The 23,594-nt window shown below is 50.0% G+C and overlaps 1 protein-coding gene across 1 annotated transcript; it reads left to right on the top strand.

The window, feature by feature from the left end:
* Nucleotides 1–11,465: 11,465 nt before the first annotated feature.
* On the top strand, nucleotides 11,466–23,429 carry NPTX2 (neuronal pentraxin 2). Its single transcript, XM_005902949.3, is given in 6 exon segments — nucleotides 11,466–12,067; nucleotides 13,726–13,792; nucleotides 13,795–13,941; nucleotides 18,855–19,099; nucleotides 20,999–21,178; nucleotides 22,132–23,429. Coding segments are annotated over 6 exon segments (1,293 nt in total). The 5' UTR covers nucleotides 11,466–11,641; the 3' UTR covers nucleotides 22,360–23,429.
* Nucleotides 23,430–23,594: the final 165 nt, after the last annotated feature.

Genomic DNA, 23,594 nt, shown 5'->3' with positions numbered 1-23,594 from the left:
AAGAAGCAACAGTTAGAACTGGATACAGAACAACAGATTGGTTCCAAATTGGGAAAGGACTATGTCGAGGCTGTTTATTGTCACCCTGCTTATTTAACTTATATGCAGAGTACATCATGAGAAATGCTGGGCTGGATGAGCACAAGCTGGAATCAAGATTGCCAGGAGAAATAACCTCAGATATGCAGATGACACCACACTTACGGCAGAAAGCAAAGAACTTAAGAGCCTCTTGATGAATGTGAAAGAGGAGAGTGAAAAAGTTGGCTTAAAACTCAACATTCAGAAAACTAAGATCATGGCATCTGGTCCCATCAGTTCATAGCAAATAGATGGGGAAACAATGGAAACAGTGACAGACTTTATCTTGGGGGGCTCCAAAATCACTACAGATGGTGACTGTAGCCATGAAATTAAAAGACGCTGGCTCCTTGGAAGAAAAGTTATGACCAGCATATTAAAAAAACAGCATTAAAAAGCAGCATATTAAAAAACAGAGACATTACTTTGCCAACAAAGGTCCATCTAGTCAAAGCTATGGTTTTTCCAGTAGTCATGTATGGATGTGAGAGTTGGATAAAGAAAGCTGAGCACCGAATAATTGATGCTTTTGAACTATGGTGTTGGAGAAGACTCTTAAGAGTCTCTTGGACTGCAAGGAGATCCAACTAGTCAATCCTAAAGGAAATCAGTCCTGAGTATTCATTGGAAGGACTGATGCTGAAGTTGGAACTCCAATACTTTGGCCACCTGATGCGTAGAGCCAACTAATTAGAAAAGACCCTGATGCTGGGGAATATTGAAGGTGGGAGAAGGGGATGACAGAAGATGAGATGGTTGGATGGCATCACCGACTCAATGGACATGAGTTTGAGTAAGCTCTGGAAGTTGGTGCTGGACAGGGAGGCCTGGTGTACTGCAGTCCAGGAGGTTGCAAAGAGTCAGACACGACTAAGTGACTGAACTGAACTTGTTGTACACTGGTATCTAATACAACATTGTAAATCAACTATACTTTAATTTTTAAAAATTATTTATTATTTATTTATTTATTTGATTGAACTGGGTCCTAGTGTGGGATCCTGGCATGTGGGATCTAGTTCCCTGACCAGGGATCAAACCCAGGCCCCCTGCACTGGGAGTGTAGAGTCTTAGCCACTGAACCACCAGGCAAATCCCTATACTTCAGTTTTTTTAAAAAATTCCTTTAAAACATCAAAGAGCCTGAGAAGATAGTAAGAAAGTCCTAGGGAAATCAGAAACTGAGAGAAATATGCAGAATACTGAGGCCACACTTGGCCACGAAGGGAATTGATTTATTACTGCCCTAAGTCCCTACAGATAGGGGTGTTCCAGTGGACTGGGAATTTGATGGCATAATTTATCTTCACCCAACTTATGCAATAATGACCAAAAGAACAGGCTCCATTTCCACAATGAATCCGTTATTTAGTATTAGTTGTGTTCAAAGATTAGGATGTTCAGTCTGGAATGAAAATTGGCATTATATAAGAGGGTACTGGCTGAGCTTTTAGATCATCAACTACTTGACATGATCTCAAGTTCTTATTTCACAGTCAGTTCTTAAACCATATTCCCTAGTCCTTCTACAGATACTAGAAAAGATGTCAAATTTCGAAGGGCAGGCCCTCCCCCTCATTCTGCTGCTAACTTTTTTGGTTGCTTTTCATTTCTTCCACCAGAGAGATGTGTTGTGAAATTGAGTTTCAATACCATTCTTTTCCAAACTGCCAGCTCAGATACTGATCAGAAAACAGGTCAATGTGCTAGCTCTTAACAAAACCATTTCTGTTTTAGATTTGTCAAAATAGCCTTCTAAAGGCATGTGATGATGATTGATGATTCAAGACTTAAGGGGGGGATCACTTTTAATTTGGGCTAAGAGGACATACAAGCCCTTTGTATCTTGGAGCTATCAATATTAGCCCATGGGGATAGGAGGGTCATAGGAAAAAACTCCTGCTCAACCCAAGTCAACCCAAGAGTTGTGTTTACAGTAAACACTATAGCTCCAGAATAATAGCAACCAGGGTACAAGAAATATTGGAGGTAAATCATCATTTTGCTTTGTAGTTCCAAAATTCCACTTGCAATGTCTGTGTGTCTTTGTAGCTTAGGTGGTGGCTGAGGTTCCACATTGCTGTTGTTGCTTAGTCACTAAGTCATGTCTGACTCTTTCAGGACCCCATGGACTGTAGCCCGCCAGGCTGCTCTGTCCATGGGATTTCCCAGGCAAGAATACTGGAGTGGATCGTCATTTCCTTCTCCAGGGGGTCTTCCTGACCCAGAGATTGAATGTTTGTCTCCCGAATTGCAGGCAGATTCTTTACCACTGAGCCATCAGGGAAGCCTGAGGTTCCATAAGGAGTGTTAATTACAATGATGTAGACAGAATAATTGAGGCTTATTCCCATGGAAAAACCTTTTCAGGCTTATTCTGTTTTTGGATCCTGCTTTTCAAAGGATACTCTTGGGTGAGGCCATCTCACCATTCTCTAATTCCCTAAGAGGAAGTCAAAGTTAGGGGGGCTTCCATTTCTCTAGTTTTTCCTGGACTTACACATTTCCCCTGTGTAATTAAAAATGCAATGTGGTAGCCTTGCCTGAAGTTTTCAGAAGCAAATCAGACCACCGAGTAATCCTCTGTCTCAAGAAGCTAGGATACCACTATTCATGGAAATATTGGGTGAAGCACACAGCCCCTCTACACAACAACACACCTTTCACAACAAATATTCATTGAGTACCTATGATGTGTCAGGCACTATTCTAGTGCTAGAGACACAGAAGTAAACAAAAATAAAGTGTTAATCCTTTATCACTGTCTATTGAGGAAATATTACCAGTTTACTAGCCACTTTATAAGCAAAAACTTCAGCAAGATTTGAAGCAACATGAATTACATTTATGCAATAATTTGAAGATTAATGTTGACTTCAATTGCAAAGGAAATTACAGTTTCCCCACCCCACCACCCACCCCTGCCATAACCCTCAGCAAACACACATTCTTTACACTTCCTGGCCTAGGTTGTTTTCAAATCAGGACTCATGATACTGCTTATTTGTTTAAAAATAAAGATTAAACATCAAAGCATGAGCTGCAATTTCAAGTAGTATACTAAATACATATTTATTTTGTTATGGGGTTTGGAAATTCAGAGAATTCTTTCCAGTGCCAAAATGGCAAAGAAAAATATGAAATATAATAAAAAAGAATGAGGCCTAAGCTTTGACCTAAAATACCACACATTGACTCAGATTCTTTTGCTTTCATATGTCATGAGAGGTTTTTGGTCTTTTTTTTTTTTTTTTTTAAGCATTAAATTGACCTTATCTGTCAAACCCAAAGACTCAAGGCTGCAGTACAGCATTATTCCTTTGTTCTCAGAACCCTTTTACTACTTTATGTAGTTTTTAGGAAGCTAGACTTAAAAACTAATAACACAGTATCTCTTTCCACAAAAGATTTTTCCTTCATCCTAAGCACTTTTAAATATTTCTTAATAAATCCCAACTGGGATTCATTTGAGTTGGGGAGTAAAATAGAGATGGTCTAACTGGTTCTTATTGAAGAGGGGAAAAAAGTGGCTGGGGAATTTATTTGTTTTAGGTGTCTTAAGTTTCAGGAAAAATGTCCTCTCTTCTCTTCACCCAGAAGGCTTGTTCATTAGCCGGACTGAATCACAGAGCAAAGAGAGTCTGGATGGAATAGGCTGCCATCTCTGCAACAAAAGCAGGGATGTACATGAAGGGTCCCTTCATGTGGTCTAGGGCTGAGTGGAGATGGTGACGAGATATCTGGGACACACATGAGCACACTTTCCTAATGGAAGCTGGTAACAGTGCAGTTCCTCTCTGATTAGCAATCTAAAATATGCAGTCTCTTTGCACATTTTTTTTCCAGCAAAGGCTGTTCCAGGTATGAACATCAGGATTCTAGGGGGAATAACTGATTCAGCTGAGATGAAAGAGCCAATAAAATTTTTAGCTTGGAGCTCAAGGATGCACTGAACCTAATGTATTGAGAATAAATGTCATTGGAGAACTTATTTTATCTCTGACCCTCTAACTTCAATGGCTCCTAGGGCTCAGAACCTCTGACGGTACTCAGAGAGAGTTTCATTCTTTTGTAATTTCACATTAACCCCCAGAAGAAAAAAAAAAAAACACTAACCCTTCCCCACCATTTCTGTGACACTTCCATCTGGGTATCCAGATGGGAGCATTTCAGAAAGTCTGGAATGTGTAGACATTTCAGACACAAATTTCCACTTTCCTTTGCTCAATTTAAAAAAAAATTGTTACTACTCACACTTTGTTCATTCTTGAAAGCAACAATTGTGGTCACTCAGCCAAAATAAAGACCCTGTCTTTCCTTATGGATGCTAGATGAGTGATATCTACTGGAAATGAGATAAATTTATCTTAAGGTATCCTTGGAAACAGAGAACAGACTTGGAACAGAGGACTAAAAGTCAGAGATTACCAACTACATCTCTTGTTTTCTTCCCAGTGGTTTTAACTTCCCTTCTCTTGCTTGCTCCTTCAGATGCTCAACACTTTCTATCTGCTATGCCTTTCATTATTCCTTTCAAGGGTTAATTCCCAACTTCTCCATGAAACCGCCCTTGCAATTCCAATACTATGACTTTCTTCCCGCAAAAAACACTAGTTATGTATTGAGCAAAACTTTGTTTCTCTTTCATAGCACTACCCCTGTTGAGGACTTCCCAGGTGGCGCAGTGGCAAAGAATCTGCCTGCCAATGCAGGGGATGCAGGAGATTTGATCCCTGGGTCAGGAAGATCCCCTGGAGAAGGAAATGGCAACCCACTCCAGTATTCTTGCCTGGAAAATTCCATGCACAGAGGAGCTTGGTGGGCTACAGTTCATGGGGTTGAAAAGGGTAGGACACGACTGAGCACACACACCCAAACACACACCACTGTTGTGCACAAAGATACCCAACAAGACATTTACTGAAAGGAGGAAGTACAACAGACCTAGATGTTGCTCTTAAGGAGCTCATAGCCCAGTACAGCAGGTAATTATAATAAAGGCTGAAGGAGCAAGAGAAATAAGGAACACAAAGACAAACTGCTGCTGCTGCTACTGCTAAGTCGCTTCAGTCGTGTCGGACTCTGTGCAACCCCATAGACGGCAGCCCATCAGGCTCCACCGTCCCTGGGATTCTCAGGCAAGAACACTGGAGTGGGTTGCCATTCTGTCCTTTATAATGTCATTTCAGACTGAGTAAAATCATGTAAACTTTGTGGACAAGGTGACATGTATGGCAGAGCTGTGTAGGATGGATGAGTTTTGTGTCTTCAGAACTGGTGGGAAGGTCATTACAGATGTAGACAAGACCAGAGCTCCAAATCTGAAGGATGGAAAGTGTGCATCATATATGAAAAGCATAGTTTACTTTGATTAGAGTGAAGGGTAGATTAAGAGACATAGTAGGGAAAGGGATGACTAAGAAGTTTTTGGGAGACAGATAATGGAGACTAAAGAGTTTACAAACATGCATAAGGAGATACTGAGGCTTCTGAGCAGAAGGGTAAAGTGCTTTAGAGTTGTGCTTCAGGAAAACTGATCCGGCAATAGAATGTAAGCTGAAATGGAGGTGGCAGACGTGCAGAGTTTAGTTAGGAGGTAACCATATAGTTTAGAATAAAAGTAATGAGGTTGTATCAGTGAAGATAGAGTTGACATATTGTAAAAGGAGAATTAGAACTTAGAAATGGACTAGAATTTGAATGGATTTGGAACACTGGGAAGGAGATTCCAAAGTTTTAAATTTGGATGACTTGAGAAGCATTAATACATGAAGAAAAGATGAAGAAAAGAGAGATGGGGAAGAGAAAAATTAATTTAGTTGAGGACATATTGAGTTAGGATTGCTGGTAACATATCCTTGAGATGTCTGGCATGCGATTGGTTTATCACATTTATCATGAAGCTCTGTAAAAATCAGGAAAAAAGACTAACATAGAGACCAGAGCTGAAAGTACAAAACTGTTCGGACACATGTACAGGTAATGAAAGAAGATCCAGAGAAGAAAGAATAAATTCCCAGAAAGCAAGAAAAAAAAATCAGAAGAATACAATATCATAGAAAGCAATAATATAAAGTTTTAATTAAAAAAAAGAGAGAGACTTAGCCAGCAATGTTGAATGCTATAATGAGTTCCAGGAGAAATATATGAAAATGATCATTGGATCAGGCATGGCAAATTATTAATTTTAAGAAAGCTATTTTTGAAGAAGCTAAGCCTGTTAAAGGGTTAATTAGTAAGCTAGGGAGGGGTACAGAGAAAAGAGCCTTTGACTGGGAACCAGAGAACCTCAGTGTCAGCTTGGCTCTGCTGTTAAGTGGCCATATGACCTTTTGACCCTTCTTAAACTATTTCCTGGAGAAGGCAATGGCACCCCACTCCAGTACTCTTGCCTGGAAAATCCCATGGACAGAGGAGCCTGGTAGGCTGCAGTCCATGGGGTCGAAAAGAGTCGGACAGGACTGAGCGATTTCACTTTCACTTTTCACTTTCCTGCATTGGAGAAGGAAATGGCAACCCACTCCAGTGTTCTTGCCTGGAGAATCCCAGGGACGGGGGAGCCTGGTGGGCTGCCGTCTATGGGGTCTCACAGAGTCGGACACGACTGAAGCAACTTAGCAGCAGTAGCAGCAAACTACTTCCTAAACTTCAAAATTCTATAAAAATCTGTCAACTCTCACTTTCAGAGGTTGAAGCAAGCTACTCATGTACCTAGACCACACAGTGACACTGAGCTACAAATATTTATTAGATACATGTCAATTTCACTAGCTGTAGTCTGTGTAAAACTGAGGCCCTTTCTGTTTTCTAATATAGAAAAACTGAGACTATGTTCTCAGAGTATTTCCTCCAAGAAAACCAAGATGATGAGGTTTCCTCCTCCAGTTCCTCCCATCCCCTGTCATCCTTAACTTTTAAAAACTGAGCTAAGACATTATCCTCAGTTTATCCAGTGTCTTGTTCTAATGCTTAAAGTCAGAGAATGCCACCAAAAGCCTCTTTTTTGTTTGTTGAAATCAGTTGGGTCATATTAATAATCAATCCCCTTAAATCATGGCTTTCCAGTCACATGTGATCATACACTAATACAGGAACACTTCCTGAAACTCAGTGTCTCATATCACATGCTCCCAAAATTAAACCAGAAATATGTTATCTGAGAAGAACCCAGATGCATTGAAGAAAGAACATTTGCTTTATTTGGTGGCCCTGTTTCTACTGGGATCCCTTAGCAGTACAAATGCAGAGTCACTGCAAATCTTTTATTAAGGTCCAGGCACATTTATTTTTGTTGTTGTTCAGTCATTAAGTTGTGTCCGACTCTTTGTGACCCCATTGACTGCAGCATGTCCAGCTCCTCTGTCCTCCACTATCTCCTGGAATTTGCTCTAATTCATGTCCATTGAGTTGGTGATGCTATCTAACCATCTCATATTCTACCTCCCCCTTCTCCTCCTGCCCTCATTTTCCCCCAGCATTAGGATCTTTTCCAATGAGTGGACTCTTTGCATCAGGTGGTACATATATTAAGTTAATGTTGATGTAAAATAGTTCATTTTGACTGAATCCTCTGATTAAAGTTAATAAATACAATGGCTTATCTTAAATAAACACACACAAATTAGGAAAACATTCTCTTGCTGAGATATCAGTAAGTTTTTCTGAAATTTTCATCTTGCCTTTCCTCCAAAGATGCTGGTGTTTTCTTTCCCAAGAATCCTTTCTTACTTGGTGTCATAGAAAATAAAGGACATTTTTAAAAGCTTTTTTTAAATGCATATAATTCATCTTTGAATTCAGTGGTGAAAGAGGGAAGAAAAGGATAATCAGGATCTATTTTGCACCTGTTCTATGCCAAACATGTTCACATACATTACCTTAAGCCTGACAATACTTTGTAGTAAATTAAGCTTTGATGTTCAAGTTGAGAAAACTGAGGCTCACAGGGGTTAAGCTATCCTCTCAAGGTCAAATGGAAAGTTATTAAAACTAGAATTGAAGCAACTGCTGTCTGACTCTGAAGCTTAAGCACTTTCTACTTGACCATGCAGTTCATTCTAATAAAAAATCCACTCTTGAGAGGGTCTTAGCATTTTAAGCATAACAGATTATTATTTAGAATTTTTTAAAAGATTACTAGTTAGGATTCTCTGGAACCTCCAAATTCTGTTGTATGTGCACTGAATCCTACATTAAAAAAAAAAAACAAAAACAGAAACAGCCACCACCAACCACACACTCTTAGTTCTCCCTCTTAATTGAAATTCAGAACCGAGGACAGTTCCTGAGTCATGTTTGCAGGAAGTTGTCCTTGGATTCTGTGAGTGAGCTCACACCCCCATTCTTGACTTCCCAAGTGGCACTGAGAAAGAGAGGAGGAAATGTAAAAAAGTATAAGATGGGATCCTCTGACACCATGGTGGAAATTAGCACATTTCCCAGAAGACCAAGATAAAAATGCATGTGAGAAGAACCAGAGAACCAAACAGATGGGGCAATAAAATGGAGGCGGAATAAGCTCATCAGGATTCCCAGCACACGGTTTACCTCCATAGTGGGCTCTCAGCTAACCTGGGAGCCAGGAGACATAGTGAATGAGTGGGTGGTTACTATGCTGCAGCATGTTACACTAAGAGATTAGGTGGAGCTGATTCACAGCTGCAGATCTGCACGACTTTTCAAGTGAAGGAGATTCTGTGGGCCCTGATCTCTGCCACACACGTAACCACCCTCATAGGTGGCATGAGTCAGATATTCAGGGTCCTTCAGGTAGACGAGGTTACTGTACTGTGAGTAAATCGAGGATGAAGCTCCATGTTGTCAAGAGCAGATTTCAACCCCAGCTATGGCCTCTCCTTGTGTGAAGGCTTACCTGCTGTATCACAAATGCTCTGCTTTCCCAGAGTCACCCTTGGTTACAGGTGGTTCACAACACAAAAGGAAAGAACAAGGTTCTGGAATGTTTATCATACCGAACAGTGATTCTTTCTCAAATTACCAGTCCTCGAGCATCGTCAGAAGGGCCTTTGGAGAGTCTGCTCTAATCCCTTCTTCTCATACACAAGGAAACTGATGTCCAGAGAGGAGAAATGGCTTGTCCCAAACCACTTAGCTAGTGACAGAGTTGGTATGAGGGCTCATTCCTGAGCCAGCAGACTTTCCACTGCGCCAGGAAAACAAAACAAAGCCCCAAAGAGCATAGACCCTGTTCAGTAAGCCCTCTCATTATACTGCCTCTGAAGGGTATAACATCTCAAATGCCTGGGTCGTTCCATCTGGGCCTTAGCAGTTTCACTGTAACTTCTCATATTGAAAATCTTCGGAGAAACTTGAGTAAATACTTAGGGATATATGCTTTGTTATTTCTGAGTCTTCTTGTCCACTGTTTTCTTCATTCAGGAGGAAATTAGAATTCTGGAAATACAGTCGATTTTATTTAATTATTAAAGGAACAAGCCTCTATTTCAAGTTGCAAATATGACTCTATCAGTCTATGCCAAGAAAGGCTATATGGAAAAATACAAGCATACTACCCTAATTGTCACATCCAATTAAGATCCACCAAGGACTGTGAGTTAAAAAAACATCAAACCTGTGAGTGAAAATTTGAAAAGTCAAAGCCTTATCTGAATAATTCTGAACATGTCTGGATTTGGTGCATTGTGGAATCATTTAAAATGTAACATTTTAAGTGCATTGCAACTTTGTTACCTTCATTTTGCAATCTGTGTATAGGAGGGCTCATTTGAACTTGGGGAGTTTTTTAAGGAGCTGAAGTAAAAAGGATGTAGGAGGAATGAATCTATTCAAGGTCATACTTAAAATTTGAAAGGGATACTTTCAGGTGTTGCTGATCAAGAGACATTAGCCCATCATCCACCCCCAACCCCTACATTTTCTACTAATGAATATTCTTACCTGAGCCATCATTACTTCCACTGTCCTCTGCCTCTGGTGGTATGTAGACCAGATTTCCTGTCTCTAATGTTTATCCACGAAGAGATTTTCATGTATAGAACTTTTCTGGTAATTTAGCAACATTATCCTTGAAAATCCCACAACTATTTACATAACAGAAGTTATTGTTTGAAGTGCAAAGCAGGTCAAAAATTCGGTTTCTGGAGATTAATCACTGCAGTCTATTTTACATTATCATAATAATTTCATTTATTTTGATATAGTTTGTTTTCAGAATCAACCTCAGCTTCTGTGCAGAAATGACAAATCCATTTGTTTCGGGTATAATGGATAATATTATTAATGACCTTGCCACAGGATTTCTTAAAAACAGAGAAAAAAAGTAAAAGATTTCCATTTTCAATGTGCAGTAAACCAGCTCTGTCTGTTGCTTTGCATCAAAATCTCTGTGAACTTGTTTGCAAACAACAGCCCAGATTCTGAAACCAATCTGCTCCTGCTTTGGGGGGTTTCTCTCTGCCTCTGTTCCCTCCAAGAGTCTGAGGACAGCGTCTCTAACGGGGACACTGGACACGGTGGGCACCCTCTTCCCGAGGGTGGGGCGCTGTTTCACCATGTTGGCACCATGGCGACGACTGCGGGTCGGATCAAGGCCCATGTGGCCCAAGCCTTGCTGCGGAGATCACCACCCGGCGGGCTGGCGCCGGGACCCGCGCCAGACAGCCCTGCGAGTGGCCTCGCGACTCCGCGCCCCAAGCTGGACGGAACGTGGCGCGAGGGTGCGCGGGCGACCCCTCCTCGCCGTCGGCATCTGCCGCCTGTTTCTGGTAGCCGCAGACCTGAGAATTCTTTCCGAGACGGGACTGCGGACGCGACCTGTCGTGCCTCTTTCCCGCCTTTGGGGTGAGGTGGCCGCGGCCCTGCCCCAGGTGGCCCACGCCGGCCGCGGGCGGGCGGGCGGCGACGGCAGCCCAAGGTTCGAGTCCCGCCCGGGGCGCCTCCTCTTTTGTGAAACGGGGGTCGTCCCCGCCCGGGAGCTGAGGCGAACGCAGAGCGAGGCCTGGCGCCCTCAGAGCCGCCTCAGGGGCCGCAGGGGCACCAGGGGGCTCTTGGCTTCTCCACAGCCCACGACGCGGACGTCCGAGGGGGGTTCCGAGGGGGCGCCTGGACTCGTCGGCCGAGGCCCCTGAAGGCACCCAGGACCTTTTTTTTTTTTTTTTTTTTAACCTCAGCCGTGCCCTCCTGAGGGCCGCGGGCCCCAAGCTAGCGCCCCCGGCTCCGGCCCACGCGCCCGCCCGCTGGTACGCAGCTCGGCGAGTAGGCGCCCCCGCCCCGCCCCTGCGTGACGCGCGCCAGGCTGGGCCAATCAGAGCTCGCGGCGCCGCGCCCCACGCGCCGGGGCCCCCGCCCTTCCAGCTTAAGAAAGGGCGCGCGGGCCGGGCCGGGTCAGAGCGTAGAGCCGGACGGAGCGCGCGGCTTACGCGACGGCTGGCGGCTTCAGCGGGCTCCCGCGCTCACGTTGCCCTCGAGCGGCGAGCCCGGCCGCAGCCCACCGCGCAGGCGCCCCCCGCCGCGCGCCCCGACGGCGCCGGCTAGCCGGCCTGCCCGCGGACGCTGGAGTGAGCGCAGCGGCAACGGCGGGATGCTGGCGCTACTGGCCGCCGGCGTGGTGCTCGCCGTGGCCGCCGGAGCCCAGGACGGCCCGGCGCCCAGCAACCGTTTCGTGTGCACGGCGTTGCCCCCGGAGGCGGCGCGCGCCGGCTGCCCGCTGCCCGCGATGCCCATGCAGGGGGGCGCGCTGAGCCCCGAGGAGGAGCTGCGGGCCGCGGTGCTGCAGCTGCGTGAGACCGTCGTACAGCAGAAAGAGACGCTGGGCTCGCAGCGCGAGGCCATCCGCGAGCTCACGGCCAAGCTGGCGCGCTGCGAGGGGCTGGCAGGGGGCAAGGCGCCGGGCCGGGCAGCCTCGGGCAAGGACACCATGGGCGATCTGCCGCGGGACCCCGGCCACGTCGTGGAGCAGCTCAGCCGCTCTCTGCAGACCCTCAAAGACCGCCTGGAGAGCCTGGAGGTAGCAGGGCGCGGGGTCCCTGGGGGGACGACCCCGAGGAGCGGGGCAGAGGAGAGGCGCGTGGTCTTGCCCTCTGGGCTGCGCGGGACACCGCCGCCCGGGCGCGCTCGGACGCCAGGCGAGCTGGGTTTGGGGTCAGGGACGCTCTCGGTCTGGCTCCGAAACTTAACTTGCGTGGCTCGCATCCCTCCTCCCCATCCCTTTGCTGGAAGGAAAAGGTTAAATTCCCGCCCACCCCACCCAGCCGTGCCAGGCCTGCCAGCTATGGGGCCATTCACTCCCCGAGGTCCAGCCTGGCGAATGGGGACGGCCCCCCCCTCTCTCTTTATAAATCTCCCCGTCTCCCCGAGCCGGACGCGCTCCTGGACCTTGTCTCAGGGGACAGGCAGCTTCCGCGGGAGGTCAGCAGCCCCGGGCGTCCGGTGTTACCTTTTATAAATCAAATTCGGCTGGACCAGAGCAGGCGGAGGCCCCGGGGTCTCGGCGGAAGGCGAACGTGGGCGGGTCACGGTTCACACCAGGCGCACCTCTAAGCTGGTTAACTTCAAAGACGCTGTCCCCCAATTGCGCGCGCGGATCCTAGGGTGCTCCTCCCGATTGCTCTGGGGGAAGAGACTTTCTTCCCTTTTCGGAAGGTGTCTGCAGTTTGGAACTTTGAGAGAAATCTTCATTTAATTTCCATCTTTACTCTCCGCCCCGTTTAAGAAATGTGGATGTTTCTGTTACACACGTTCACAAAAATACTTCTTAGCAAAACTAGATTCCAATTACAGGTGGTAATTATTGCAAAATTATTTGAGAGTTTCCTCTGGCATGATGGCTAAATACAGTATTTGCAGCATCTGTATATCCCTCGATTCATTATGATTAATAAGAGCTAACGTTTCTGGAACACTAAATATGCGCCAGGCATATTATCTAATTTTAACCCGTGCAACAACCCCCCCAGGCAGATCCTATAATCTGTTTTACAATTTGGAACACTTAGAGGGAGGGGTAGACAGCTTGCCAAGGACTGGTGGCTAGACAGCAGCCGGCATCCTCCAGAGCCAGCAGAATGGTAGAGGAATAAAAGAAATAGGAGGTGAGGATTTAAAAGCAGCATTAAAAGCGAAGGTTCCTGGAATTCAGACTAGCCCTGTTTTAAAGTTCTCATTTTCCAGTAACATCTCTGCAAGCATAGTCATGCACTTTTTGGGCCCTACCGGAACTTGGAGGTTGCGGGGGTTGGGGAGGGGGGTGCTAGGTGAAAGCTCGTCTTCTTTGAGGACCATTTGATTACCTCTTTAAAAAAAAAAAAAAAAATCCTAGCTGTATTTTGGTCCTTACTTGAGAATGATAGATGTTGGTAAAATTTTTGACTTTTTAGTGAGAGGAGGAACACAGCTTCCTGAGAAGGGAAATGAGATTACTAAATTTAAAATATTGCAGCAGAGTAATTGCTGTTTGACTTTAAATCCTTTCCGTACCCCCCCACCCCCCCACAAATGAGTGAAATGCTCCCGTTCCCGCCATTGACACGATTTAATATTCCTATTTGGGAAGCTTCTCCCTATGTGGTGGGGGCCATTAGAGCTCCATTTCACAGTTCCTTTTTAAACTGGCCCTAATACTTCTCCCGCCTGTGCCCCCCACCCCCTTCCCTCCTCCACCGAAAGCACCAGCTCCGAGCGAACGTGTCCAACGCGGTGCTGCCCGGCGACTTTCGGGAGGTGCTCCAGCGGCGGCTGGGGAGCTGGAGAGACAGCTGCTGCGCAAGGTGGCCGAGCTGGAGGACGAGAAGTCCCTGCTCCACAACGAGACCTCGGCTCACCGCCAGAAGACGGAGAGCGCCCTGAACGCGCTGCTGCAGAGGGTGACCGAGCTGGAGCGAGGTGAGCGCCGGGCTGGTGTCTCTGCCGCCCCCTTGCGGCCGTCCATCAGCCGCCTCTCCACCCCCCCTCCACCACCCCCACCCCCCGCCCCGCCCCCAGTCCATCGTCTTGGTACTTGGCTGCCGTGTAAGGGGGTGAAGCGGAGCTCAGAGCAAGGGAGGGCAGGCCCGGAGGAGCCCGTGGCACTGCCATCATGCCCCCTGACAGACGCGGCCACTTGGGCCCCTGAGGGAGTGGTCACTGCTAGACCCCTGCCTGGTGACTCTTGGCGGGGAGCTCTGCTCCTGAGTTTGCCCGGTTTTGAGACTGCTCTCCCGTCCTCACCTCTGATCCTCCAATGCTGGGGGCAGAAAACCACCGGACTCCTTACCGTCCCAGCCGCAGCCCGCCTCCCCCTCCTGCCTCTCACCTCTCAGGCCAGGTGTTGCTGTTTCAACCTGAGTCATCTCGTGGTGCACAGAGTGTGCCCTGTCAGAGACTCGGTGGAGATAGAAGGGGCACTGCTAGCGGCTGGGAGGGTCCTGGTTTTCATTACTTGTGCTCAGACCCGTTGTCAGCAGTGATTGTGGCCCTGCCTGCCTGGTGGTTCCTGGCTGTTTGAGCAAACAATTGGGGTGACTGATAACAGCCATCTCTGGAATTAACCCTGTCCCCAGCCCCACTGGCATTGTCCATGAAAAAGCAAGACACTCAAGATCCGCTCGTCCAGTCTGATTTCTGACCTCCTGCCACACAGGCATTTCAGTCCCTTAACTAGACCCTGCAGCGGACTCTGAGTCTCTTTCTCTTCTCTGCTCAGATTCTCGTGGGTGAGTTTCTCCCACAGGAAAAGGAAGGGAAGGGATCAAGGGCCCTAGATCATTCAGACTGTGCTGGGTGTGAAGTTTTAGGTTTGCTGGTTGTGGGTATAGGATTATAACCTTTCAAATGCACTAACCGGATAAGGGCAGCTTCTGATGACTCAGTTGTATGATTTGGCAGGTGAATGTCCAGTGGCAGAATGTCCGCATACTCTTCCAGCCACGTCGGCTCAGCTGGGCCAGATGGAGGCATCCAAGGAGAGAGTGTTTCTGTTTCATTTGATTTAGTCGTTTTTTCAGCAGCACCCCCAAAGTCAAAGGGTTCCTTCATCCCTCTCCTGCTCTCCTCTTCCAGGAAAGCCTATTCTTCCTTCCTTACCATTATTATTGCACTTGGATTCTTGAGTTAAAAAAAGTCCTCTCTGCCTCACCTCCCTTGCTGGGTGACCTCAGGAAGCTCCTTAGGTCTCAAAGGCCTTCCCCAAAGGGAGAGCAGCTGGAACTTACCTCTCTGTCACTGGGCAGGAGGAGAGGAAGGCACCGTTGGGGCCAGGGATGGGTGGCTCACCTTCCCTTGCCCAGCTTCGCCCTCGTGGGACCTGCAGGCCGAGGGAGCAGGCACACTGCAGTTACTCAGTACCTTGACGGGAGGGGATGGCTGCAGAGTGAGGGGAGGGCTTTGCCAGAGACCTTGGTGGCGGTGTACCTTGCTTGGCCTGGTGGCTGAGTTGCTACAAGGAAGTGGGTTAACGGAAGCAGGTTAGTAGAAGTCTACTGAGTCGAGTGTGGGAGACAGGACTCTTGTTATACCCATTTCATAGATGAGAAAGAGTGCTCCGAAGTTCTCAGCCAGACCTGTCATCTGTCTCAGGGAGAGGGGGTCGAGGTGGGGCCCAGGCTACCGGCTAATGGACGGCAACAGGCACATAACGCCGCCCCTCCCCATCTTGTTCTGTGACTCCAGGGTGGTTCTGAGTTTCACATGGGTTCCTCCAAATTCCTTCATCGTGGCTTTGGCCACCCAGGGGCTGCCCCTTTGTGACTCTCCCTCCCGACCTTGGTGTGTCTGTTCGCAGCCAGAAAGCCACAGTGAGGCCTCACCTCAGCCAGTCTGATTCCTGCACCCATGCTCATGGGTGCTGCGGAGCCTGCGGAGCTTGCCTGGCACAGAGGGGAGGTCCGTGTCCAAACTAGAGCTGGACTCCACAAGGACAGGGCCATTCTTACAGAGCCTGCAGACCCTGGCAGTGAGCAGTGGCTCAGGGTCCGCTGCCTCTCGACCCCTGGATGAGAGCTCTAGAATCCTGTGTGCTCCACCCAGCCCTGGGGTGAGTCTTTGAGGAAGGTGATCATTTGTCTTCTGAGCAGTTCTCTGTGTCTGTCATGTATGTGACAGGTGTGAGCAGAGACGGAAGCTGCCAGCCCCCAAATGTACCATGAGTAGAAAGCACACTGTGTTCCTTAGAAGCATCCTGCTGAGCCCAGGGGAGACAGACCTCAACCACACACGGAGGGGGACCCTGGGGGTTCTCTGGTCTTCCGTGCACCATTTCCTGCCTGTTAAGTGCCTGTTTTGTGCCAGATGCCAGGCTCTGAGCTCCACGTTCTGTGTCTCCTGTAATCCCCGCGACAACCCAGTGAGATGGGATTTGGTTAGATGAGGGACTGAGTCAGAACCGAGTGACACCCGCTTTCACGTGGCCAGCAGACTGCAGAGCTGGGGTGGTGGTAGGCGGCGACCCCCAAGGACCAGAGTCACGGAGACTGCAGCCTACAGTGGCATGTGGGCCTCAGCCCTGCTGGGCGGGAGGCTCCTCCCAGCCCAATACTGAGCTTCCAACCCTGCGTGTGGATGCTCCTGCCGCCCAGGTCCCAAGGGTGCTCGCTTTCTTTACTGGGAGACCTGCTCATCTGTGGGGGCCTCGGGACTCCGGGTGCTCCAGCCAGGCAGAGCCCAGCTCAGAGCGGAAGTAAACGCTGGAACCCTTGTCTCTTAGCCCCAGGCTGCTCCCCATCCTTGGCTTGTCGGCCACCTGCAGTCTCTGATTTATCGGTCAGGCCCTTTAATTCCTTAATTGGTTTTAACTAAGTTTCCTCTGAACCTCCAAGCTGTTTTATATGAATAGAGGGCGCCGGCTTTCAGTGTATAGCTGCCCCTTGGCTCTCCCAGCGTTGATGGAACCAATCTGTTATCACTGGGCTAATGATATTACCGACCCCGAGTCTGATCAAATCAGCAAGCCTGCCCATCTGCAAGGAGAGAAGCCATTTCCCTGTATTAGATAATCACATCCCATGAAAACACAAGCATTTGCACATTAAGTATTTGCAGCTGCATGTCTTGGGAAGTACAACTTCCATTCCTGGCTCTGTCATTTGCGGGCTGTGTGACCTGGGGTAAGTTGGTACCCTTTTCTGAGCCTTGCTGCTGCCACTGTGAAATTTGCAAAATCAGGGATCCAGGACTTTCTGGGTCTCTCAGCTTTGCTTCAGCCTCACAGGGGGCCCATCTCAGCATAACCTCTGGCCTGGCCCTGCCCTCAGCTTCCCCAGGCAACAAGGTCTTCCCACCCGTCTCCCGGCACTCTGCAGCCTTGGGAGGTCAGGAGGGATCAGGCAAGACTGCATAGTCAGCAGATAGAAATAAATACTACATATGAAGCTTAGACTCTGATGTTTCTACATTGCCCGTTCCAGAGAGGTCAGAAGGTCCTCGGGTGGGGTGTGAACTGTGCACCAAAGAGCTTCTCTCACGTGTCTGTGTTCCTCACTGTGGCAGCAAATGAGTCTGGGGTGGGACTTCCCTGGCAGTCCAGCGGTTAAGACTTTGCTTTCCAGTGCAGGCAGTGCAGGTTCAATCCCTGGTTGGGGGAGCTAAAATCCCACATGACTCATGGCCAAAAAACCAAAACATAAAACACAGAAACATTGTTATAACAAACTCAATAAAGGCTTTAAAAATGTCCCACATCAAAAATCTTTTTTTAAAAAATGAGACTGGGGGCTCGTGGTGGAGAATGGTTCATCCATTCTGGCTCCTGTTCTCCAGAGCAGGGCGAGGAAGGAGCAGATTTCATCCATTAGTGACACAGGCAGTATGGTTCCAGGCCGGGAGAGCCTGCCTGTCTTTGATGAAATGAGGATCCTCTGGCCCCTCGTCAGCGCTTAATAAATACTTGTTGAAGGAGTGACGGGCATTTAGGTTCCTTCCCTGGCAGCATCTGGTCCCCAAAAAGAGAGAAGCTTTTGCTGTGATGGTGCACAGAGTCTGCAGTCCCCTGCAAATGCTGGGATCTGTGATAAGCACACAGTGGCTTGTCCTCTGTGTTTAGTTATGATATTGTTAATTTCAAGCTTCAACCAAAACTGTACCAAAAATGACTTAGACCTATTTAAGAGTTTCAGTTGTTCGCCAAAGGTTTCGGAAGCACCACATGCTTGGGGACAGCCCCAGGTAGGCCCCAAGGGATCAAGGCTCAGGGAGGGTGGGCTCACCTCAGTGGGTCAGGAATCTGCTTCCTGCTGGAAATGGGTCAGTAAACTTGGTTTTCTCTCGAGGAGGGACGGGCAGATCCTGAGCAAAGCAATTCACTCAGGGATTTAGTCCAAAAGCCACTTCTGAGTTCAGCTGTAATATCGAGTCACAGGTGCCTGACTCCTTTACCTCAGGCAGTGGCAATTCTTCTGGGGGAGAAGTGACATGGACTCGGTGGACAAGTGTTTATGGAGCGCCGGGGTCCCACCTCCAAGCCCAAGTCCAGCAGGCCCCCTCCCAGCCCTGCTGAAGGAGCCAGATTTCTAGGAAACAGCAGAGGCAACAGAACATCGCTGAGGAAGGGTTTTTTGGCTTAGTTTAACCAGAAGGTTAAATCCAGCGTGCCTCTTCCCCCTTCCTCGAGCTTCCAAGAGCAGGGATGTGCCTGTTTCCCACTTCAGCACCTTGGACAGCGGTCAGTCTATAGCAGGTGCCCTGTGCTTAGGGGACCCGCTTGCAGGGAGGGGGTCCAGGTCAACTGCTGCTCTGGGCTGTGCTGGTTTTGGGGAAAGAGACGGGGGCGCTCACACGCTGTCAACCCCTCCTCCCCATCCCGCTCGCCCCACCACCACCCCCAGGCAACAGTGCTTTCAAGTCGCCGGATGCGTTCAAAGTGTCCCTGCCCCTCCGCACGAACTACCTGTACGGCAAGATCAAGAAGACGCTGCCTGAGCTGTATGCCTTCACCATCTGCCTGTGGTTGCGGTCCAGTGCCTCGCCGGGCATCGGCACCCCGTTCTCTTATGCCGTGCCCGGGCAGGCCAATGAGATCGTGCTGATTGAGTGGGGCAACAACCCCATCGAGCTGCTCATCAATGACAAGGTGAGCTCACTGGGACGGCCGCCACCCTCCCCCCTATCCAGGCGGCCATCAAGGTTGGGATGCTGCAGGAAGTCTGACATCTGACCACAAGGCTATCCTTTCCCCAAAGGGGACGGTTTGGCCCTGACTCAGTCCCACTCTGGGCAGGTGACCGAGCAGGGGGCAGGGGGCCAGGCAGCTGTAGCTTGTGGGTATCCAAGCGGTGAGTCCCACCAAGAAGCCACGGAGGGTCAGAGTGAACTGGGCCTCCTCGGGACAGCCTGAGTTTTCAGGGGCCCTCAGGCCAGTCAGTCAGGGCGGTTCCCCAGGAATAGGGGAGGGTGTGTGTTTGTGTATGTGTGTGCGATTGTGTGATATTTCTCATTAGCATGTCTTTCGGGGGCGGGGGGAGCTTGAAATACATTTACATACAGTAGAATTTATACTTTTTAGTTCAACCAGTTTTGACAAATGCATAACTGTGTAACCACCACAATTAAAATATAAAACAGTTTCCCCTTTACCCAGATTTCCTCCTTTCCCTTTTTTAAATTGGAAGATAATTGCTTTACAATGTTGTGTTGATTTTTGTTCCCTTTTATAGTCACCTCCTGCTCCCACCCCAGCCTGAGGCAACCACCCATCCGTCTCCTGTCCCTCCAGTCCTGCCTTTTCCAGAGTAAATGTCCCTTTTTGATAGACTGGCTTATTTTGACATTCAGGAACATGGTCTCCTTAAGAGATCAGCTCTGGGCGTCTGTGGGACCCTCCTGCAGCCTCACTTAAATGTAAGGCGGGCTGCATGTCACCCAACATGCAGCCTCACATCCTCCTTCCTGGTGCTGAGTGGCGGATGGCTGCACAGCCCCAGAGGGCTCACCGGGCACTCGGCCCCCACCCTGCCTGTCTCTACTGAACTACTCTGGCTGGAGTTTGTTTAAGTGGGAAACGCTACAGAATCCACCTGAGGGGCTCCTTCCGGCAGTGACCACGTCCTTGAGCTGGGGATTAATTGTTCTAAATGACGCGCTTGGACAAAGCAGAGCCGAGAGCCTTGTTTTCCTCTTGGTTTCGATGTCGTGTAAATAGCCAATTCCTGGGAGGGAGCTCCGGGTTGCTAGGACACCAACAGTAACAACATGATGCTTGATGGCAGAGCTGGTCTGTAGAGGACTTACAGGACCTCGGGGAGATGGTGTGGGGCGGAAGGGCCCTGTGTGCACTCCTACCCTCCCCCCAACGCTCACACATAGTGGTGGGTGGCCTGCCCAGGGGGACACACACACACGCGTAGATCCCCAAGTGTCACAATGGCTGTTGGGACCCTACCAGCAGAGTGTAGGTGCCTGGTCTGACTGTTTTTCAAAGAAGTTGCCCAGTAGAGCTCTGACTTCCCTTTGGGGTCTCCAGGAGGACACACACGTGTGTAGATCCCCAAGTGTCGTGATGGCTGTTGGGACATTACTAGCAGAGTGTAGATGCCTGGTCTGACTGTTTTCTAAAGAAGTTGCCCAGTAGAGCTCTGACTTCCCTTTGGGGTCTCCAGCAAGGGGCGTTCAGAACGAGCATGAGAGCAGGGAGCTGTCCGTCTCATCTGCTTGGTCTGCACAGTATCCCAGACCCTCAGCCAAGCCAGGATCCAAGCGTGTCCAGTCGAGAGCAGGGTCCCCCTGGGGTCAGCAGCTTGTACCCAGCCTACCCCTTTCCCTTTAAGAGTCTGTGATGTATATGGTGTCTCTAGTCCAAGGGTCCCTGTGAGCTTGCAGGGTTGGGCATGTTACCCACAGAGCAGAGAGGGGGGAGATCAGAAGGGACCCCCACTTTCCGATGAGAGCAGCAGTGGGCTCATGGCCTCCAGTGCCCCCAGGTCCGACTCCTGGGGACCCTGAGGGGCCCTCATCTGCATGTTGCCACCCACAGGTCGCCCAGCTGCCCCTGTTTGTCAGTGACGGCAAGTGGCACCACATCTGTGTCACCTGGACGACACGGGACGGCATGTGGGAGGCCTTCCAGGACGGGGAGAAGCTGGGCACCGGGGAGAACCTGGCCCCGTGGCACCCCATCAAGCCAGGCGGTGTGCTCATCCTCGGGCAGGAGCAGGTGAGTGCAGCGGCTGGCCACACAGCACATGGCTGTCTCCCCGCCCGGGGCCCTGCCCAGCCTTCTGCCTGCCGGACCTGGCCTTGGTCACCGCGGCATGACAGCTGGGCTGGACACCTGGGGTCCCCTCTGGCCTAACTCCGGCTGTCCTGTGGCCTGAGGGGGTGAGGGCAGGGATGGGGACACGTCCTGCCCTTCCTAGCAGGGACCAGGTTGGTGTGGTGGGTTCTGTAGATTCTAGAGTGGAGTCTGTCCAACACAGGCAGGAGTGTCCCCGGAGCCCCAGGGACACCGGGCCATCTCTGGCCCTTTGGCCTCTGCCTGCCGCTATATTGACTTGGGATGCTGGGCCCTGGCTGGTACTGGCATCTTCCAGGGGCTCCTGGCTCAGGGTCATGACCTTGATCCCCAGCACAGCCACCTGGGGAACCACATCTATGGTTGAGACGGGTCGGGGGCTCAGAGGCCGCCCTCAGAAAGCTCGCCCCTGGAGCGGAGGGCAGAGAAGAGTTCACGTCTCAGCCCGTGTTTGGGGTTTGCTGGTGGAAATCAAGGGAATAGACCCCGGTCCTCTGGGGGGCCTTGAGTTGGGGCTCTTGGCTCTCTCCGCACCCCCCCCCAGACACTTCCCTTCTACTTCTCCCCTGGGAGGGGCTGGGAGTCAAGCGACCCGGGTCCAGTTCCAGCTCAGGGGCCTTGGAGGATCTCTCTCATTAGTCTCCCCTCCGTAAAGTGGGGTGGTTTGAGCCACGCCCTCTCCTGGGCCTCATGAGACCCTTTGGAAGCAGCAGGACTCAGTGGTCAGGGGGTGCCATCTGAGTCAGGGGAGTCCGCCCCTGCCCCACGTCCCTTTCAAGCTGGCGCTCCCCCGCCAGGCCGGTCACATGCCTGGGAGACGGGACAGACATGTCCGCCCCGAGCCTGCCCCCACGCACTGTGTCCCCCTTCCCCAGGACACAGTCGGCGGCAGGTTCGATGCCACGCAGGCATTTGTAGGGGAGCTCAGCCAGTTCAACATCTGGGACCGCGTCCTCCGTGCACAGGAGATCATCAACATCGCCAACTGCTCCACGAACATGCCGGGCAACATCATCCCCTGGGTGGACAACAACGTGGACGTGTTCGGAGGAGCTTCCAAGTGGCCGGTGGAGACCTGCGAGGAGCGTCTCCTTGACTTGTAGCCACCCGCCCCTCTGTCCAGGAGGCAGGGGCCGGGCCGTTCTCCTCATGCCCCAAGTGGAACTGGGCACGAACCTCCTGCCACAGTGGGCGGGGGGCCCCCAAAGCCCCTCCCAGAGCATCTCTAAGCCTGAGGCTCTGTGGCAGCATCTGTCACCAGCTTATCTGTTCCGAACCACGATTTTGTTGGTTTGGGGCAGGGAGGAAGCCCTGAGCTGCAGGTGGACGGATTCCTGACTCCTGCCGTGGAGGGACTCCTGCTCAGAACCCCTGTGAACGCTAGCGCGCCCCAACCCTGCCCGCTGTCACGGATCCCTGGTGTCTCGTGTGCGCCGTCTGTCCGTCCCCTTCGAAGGCTGTGCATCGTCCTGCCGGAGCGGCCGTGTCCCTGGTGTGTCGCATACACCCTTGCTGTCAGCTGAGCACGCAGCGAAGCCCCGCCCTTCTCCCCCTCACCCGCCCAAAAAAGGGTCTTTCTCTTGGTGTTCTTTACGCTGTGACTCTTTCTGTCCCAGGAACTCCTGAGCTTGTAGAGGAAGGCAGGCTGTCCAGACACTGCCCTGCCTGATCTCCGAGGTGGAGGGCGCATCCACAGCTCCAGGGAGGGGGCTGTGAACAGGAACCCTGGACACAGAAGGGCCCGGGCCACTGTCCCCCCGCCCTCTGTCAGCTTGCCCTCTGACCTGCGCTTTGGCGGAATCCTGGCTGGCTTTGAAAGGTGTCTTTTTCCCACTGGTGCCAAAAGTGCAGCTTTTACAACCATGCCATGTGGTTTGGAAATTTATTTTTTTTACCACCCCCACTGCCCCAAACAGAAAAGAGCAGCCATTAAGCCGCCCCGGTTTTTTGACATCTCGCCCCACTGTGAGGCACGTGCTCATTTTAATTCAAGTGGATTCCTGTGAGCATCCGACTGTCTCCACTATTTCCCCCAGAACTACTTCTTCAGGAAACGGATGTCGTTGGCTGGTGCCTGCTCAGTGACTCCAGACTGCTTATAGTTTATTGGACAGAGGACATCATTTATTTTAAAAGATAGATGTGGTTCAGTGGGGAAATTTATACAGCTAAATATTATATATTTTATTCTTCATACATGTTCAAAGTGCAGATCTGTGAAAGTTCCATTTGTAGGACCAAGCTGACATGCCCATCCTAACACTGTATGCTACAAGAGCTCTTCTGATGATGGGATTTTGATTAAAATGCACTGGAAGACAGCCTCGGTGTCTGCTTT

Source organism: Bos mutus, chromosome 25 (assembly GCF_027580195.1).
Source record: "Bos mutus isolate GX-2022 chromosome 25, NWIPB_WYAK_1.1, whole genome shotgun sequence".
NCBI lineage: Eukaryota > Metazoa > Chordata > Mammalia > Artiodactyla > Bovidae > Bos > Bos mutus.
This window is presented reverse-complemented; position numbering and strand designations above follow the sequence as displayed.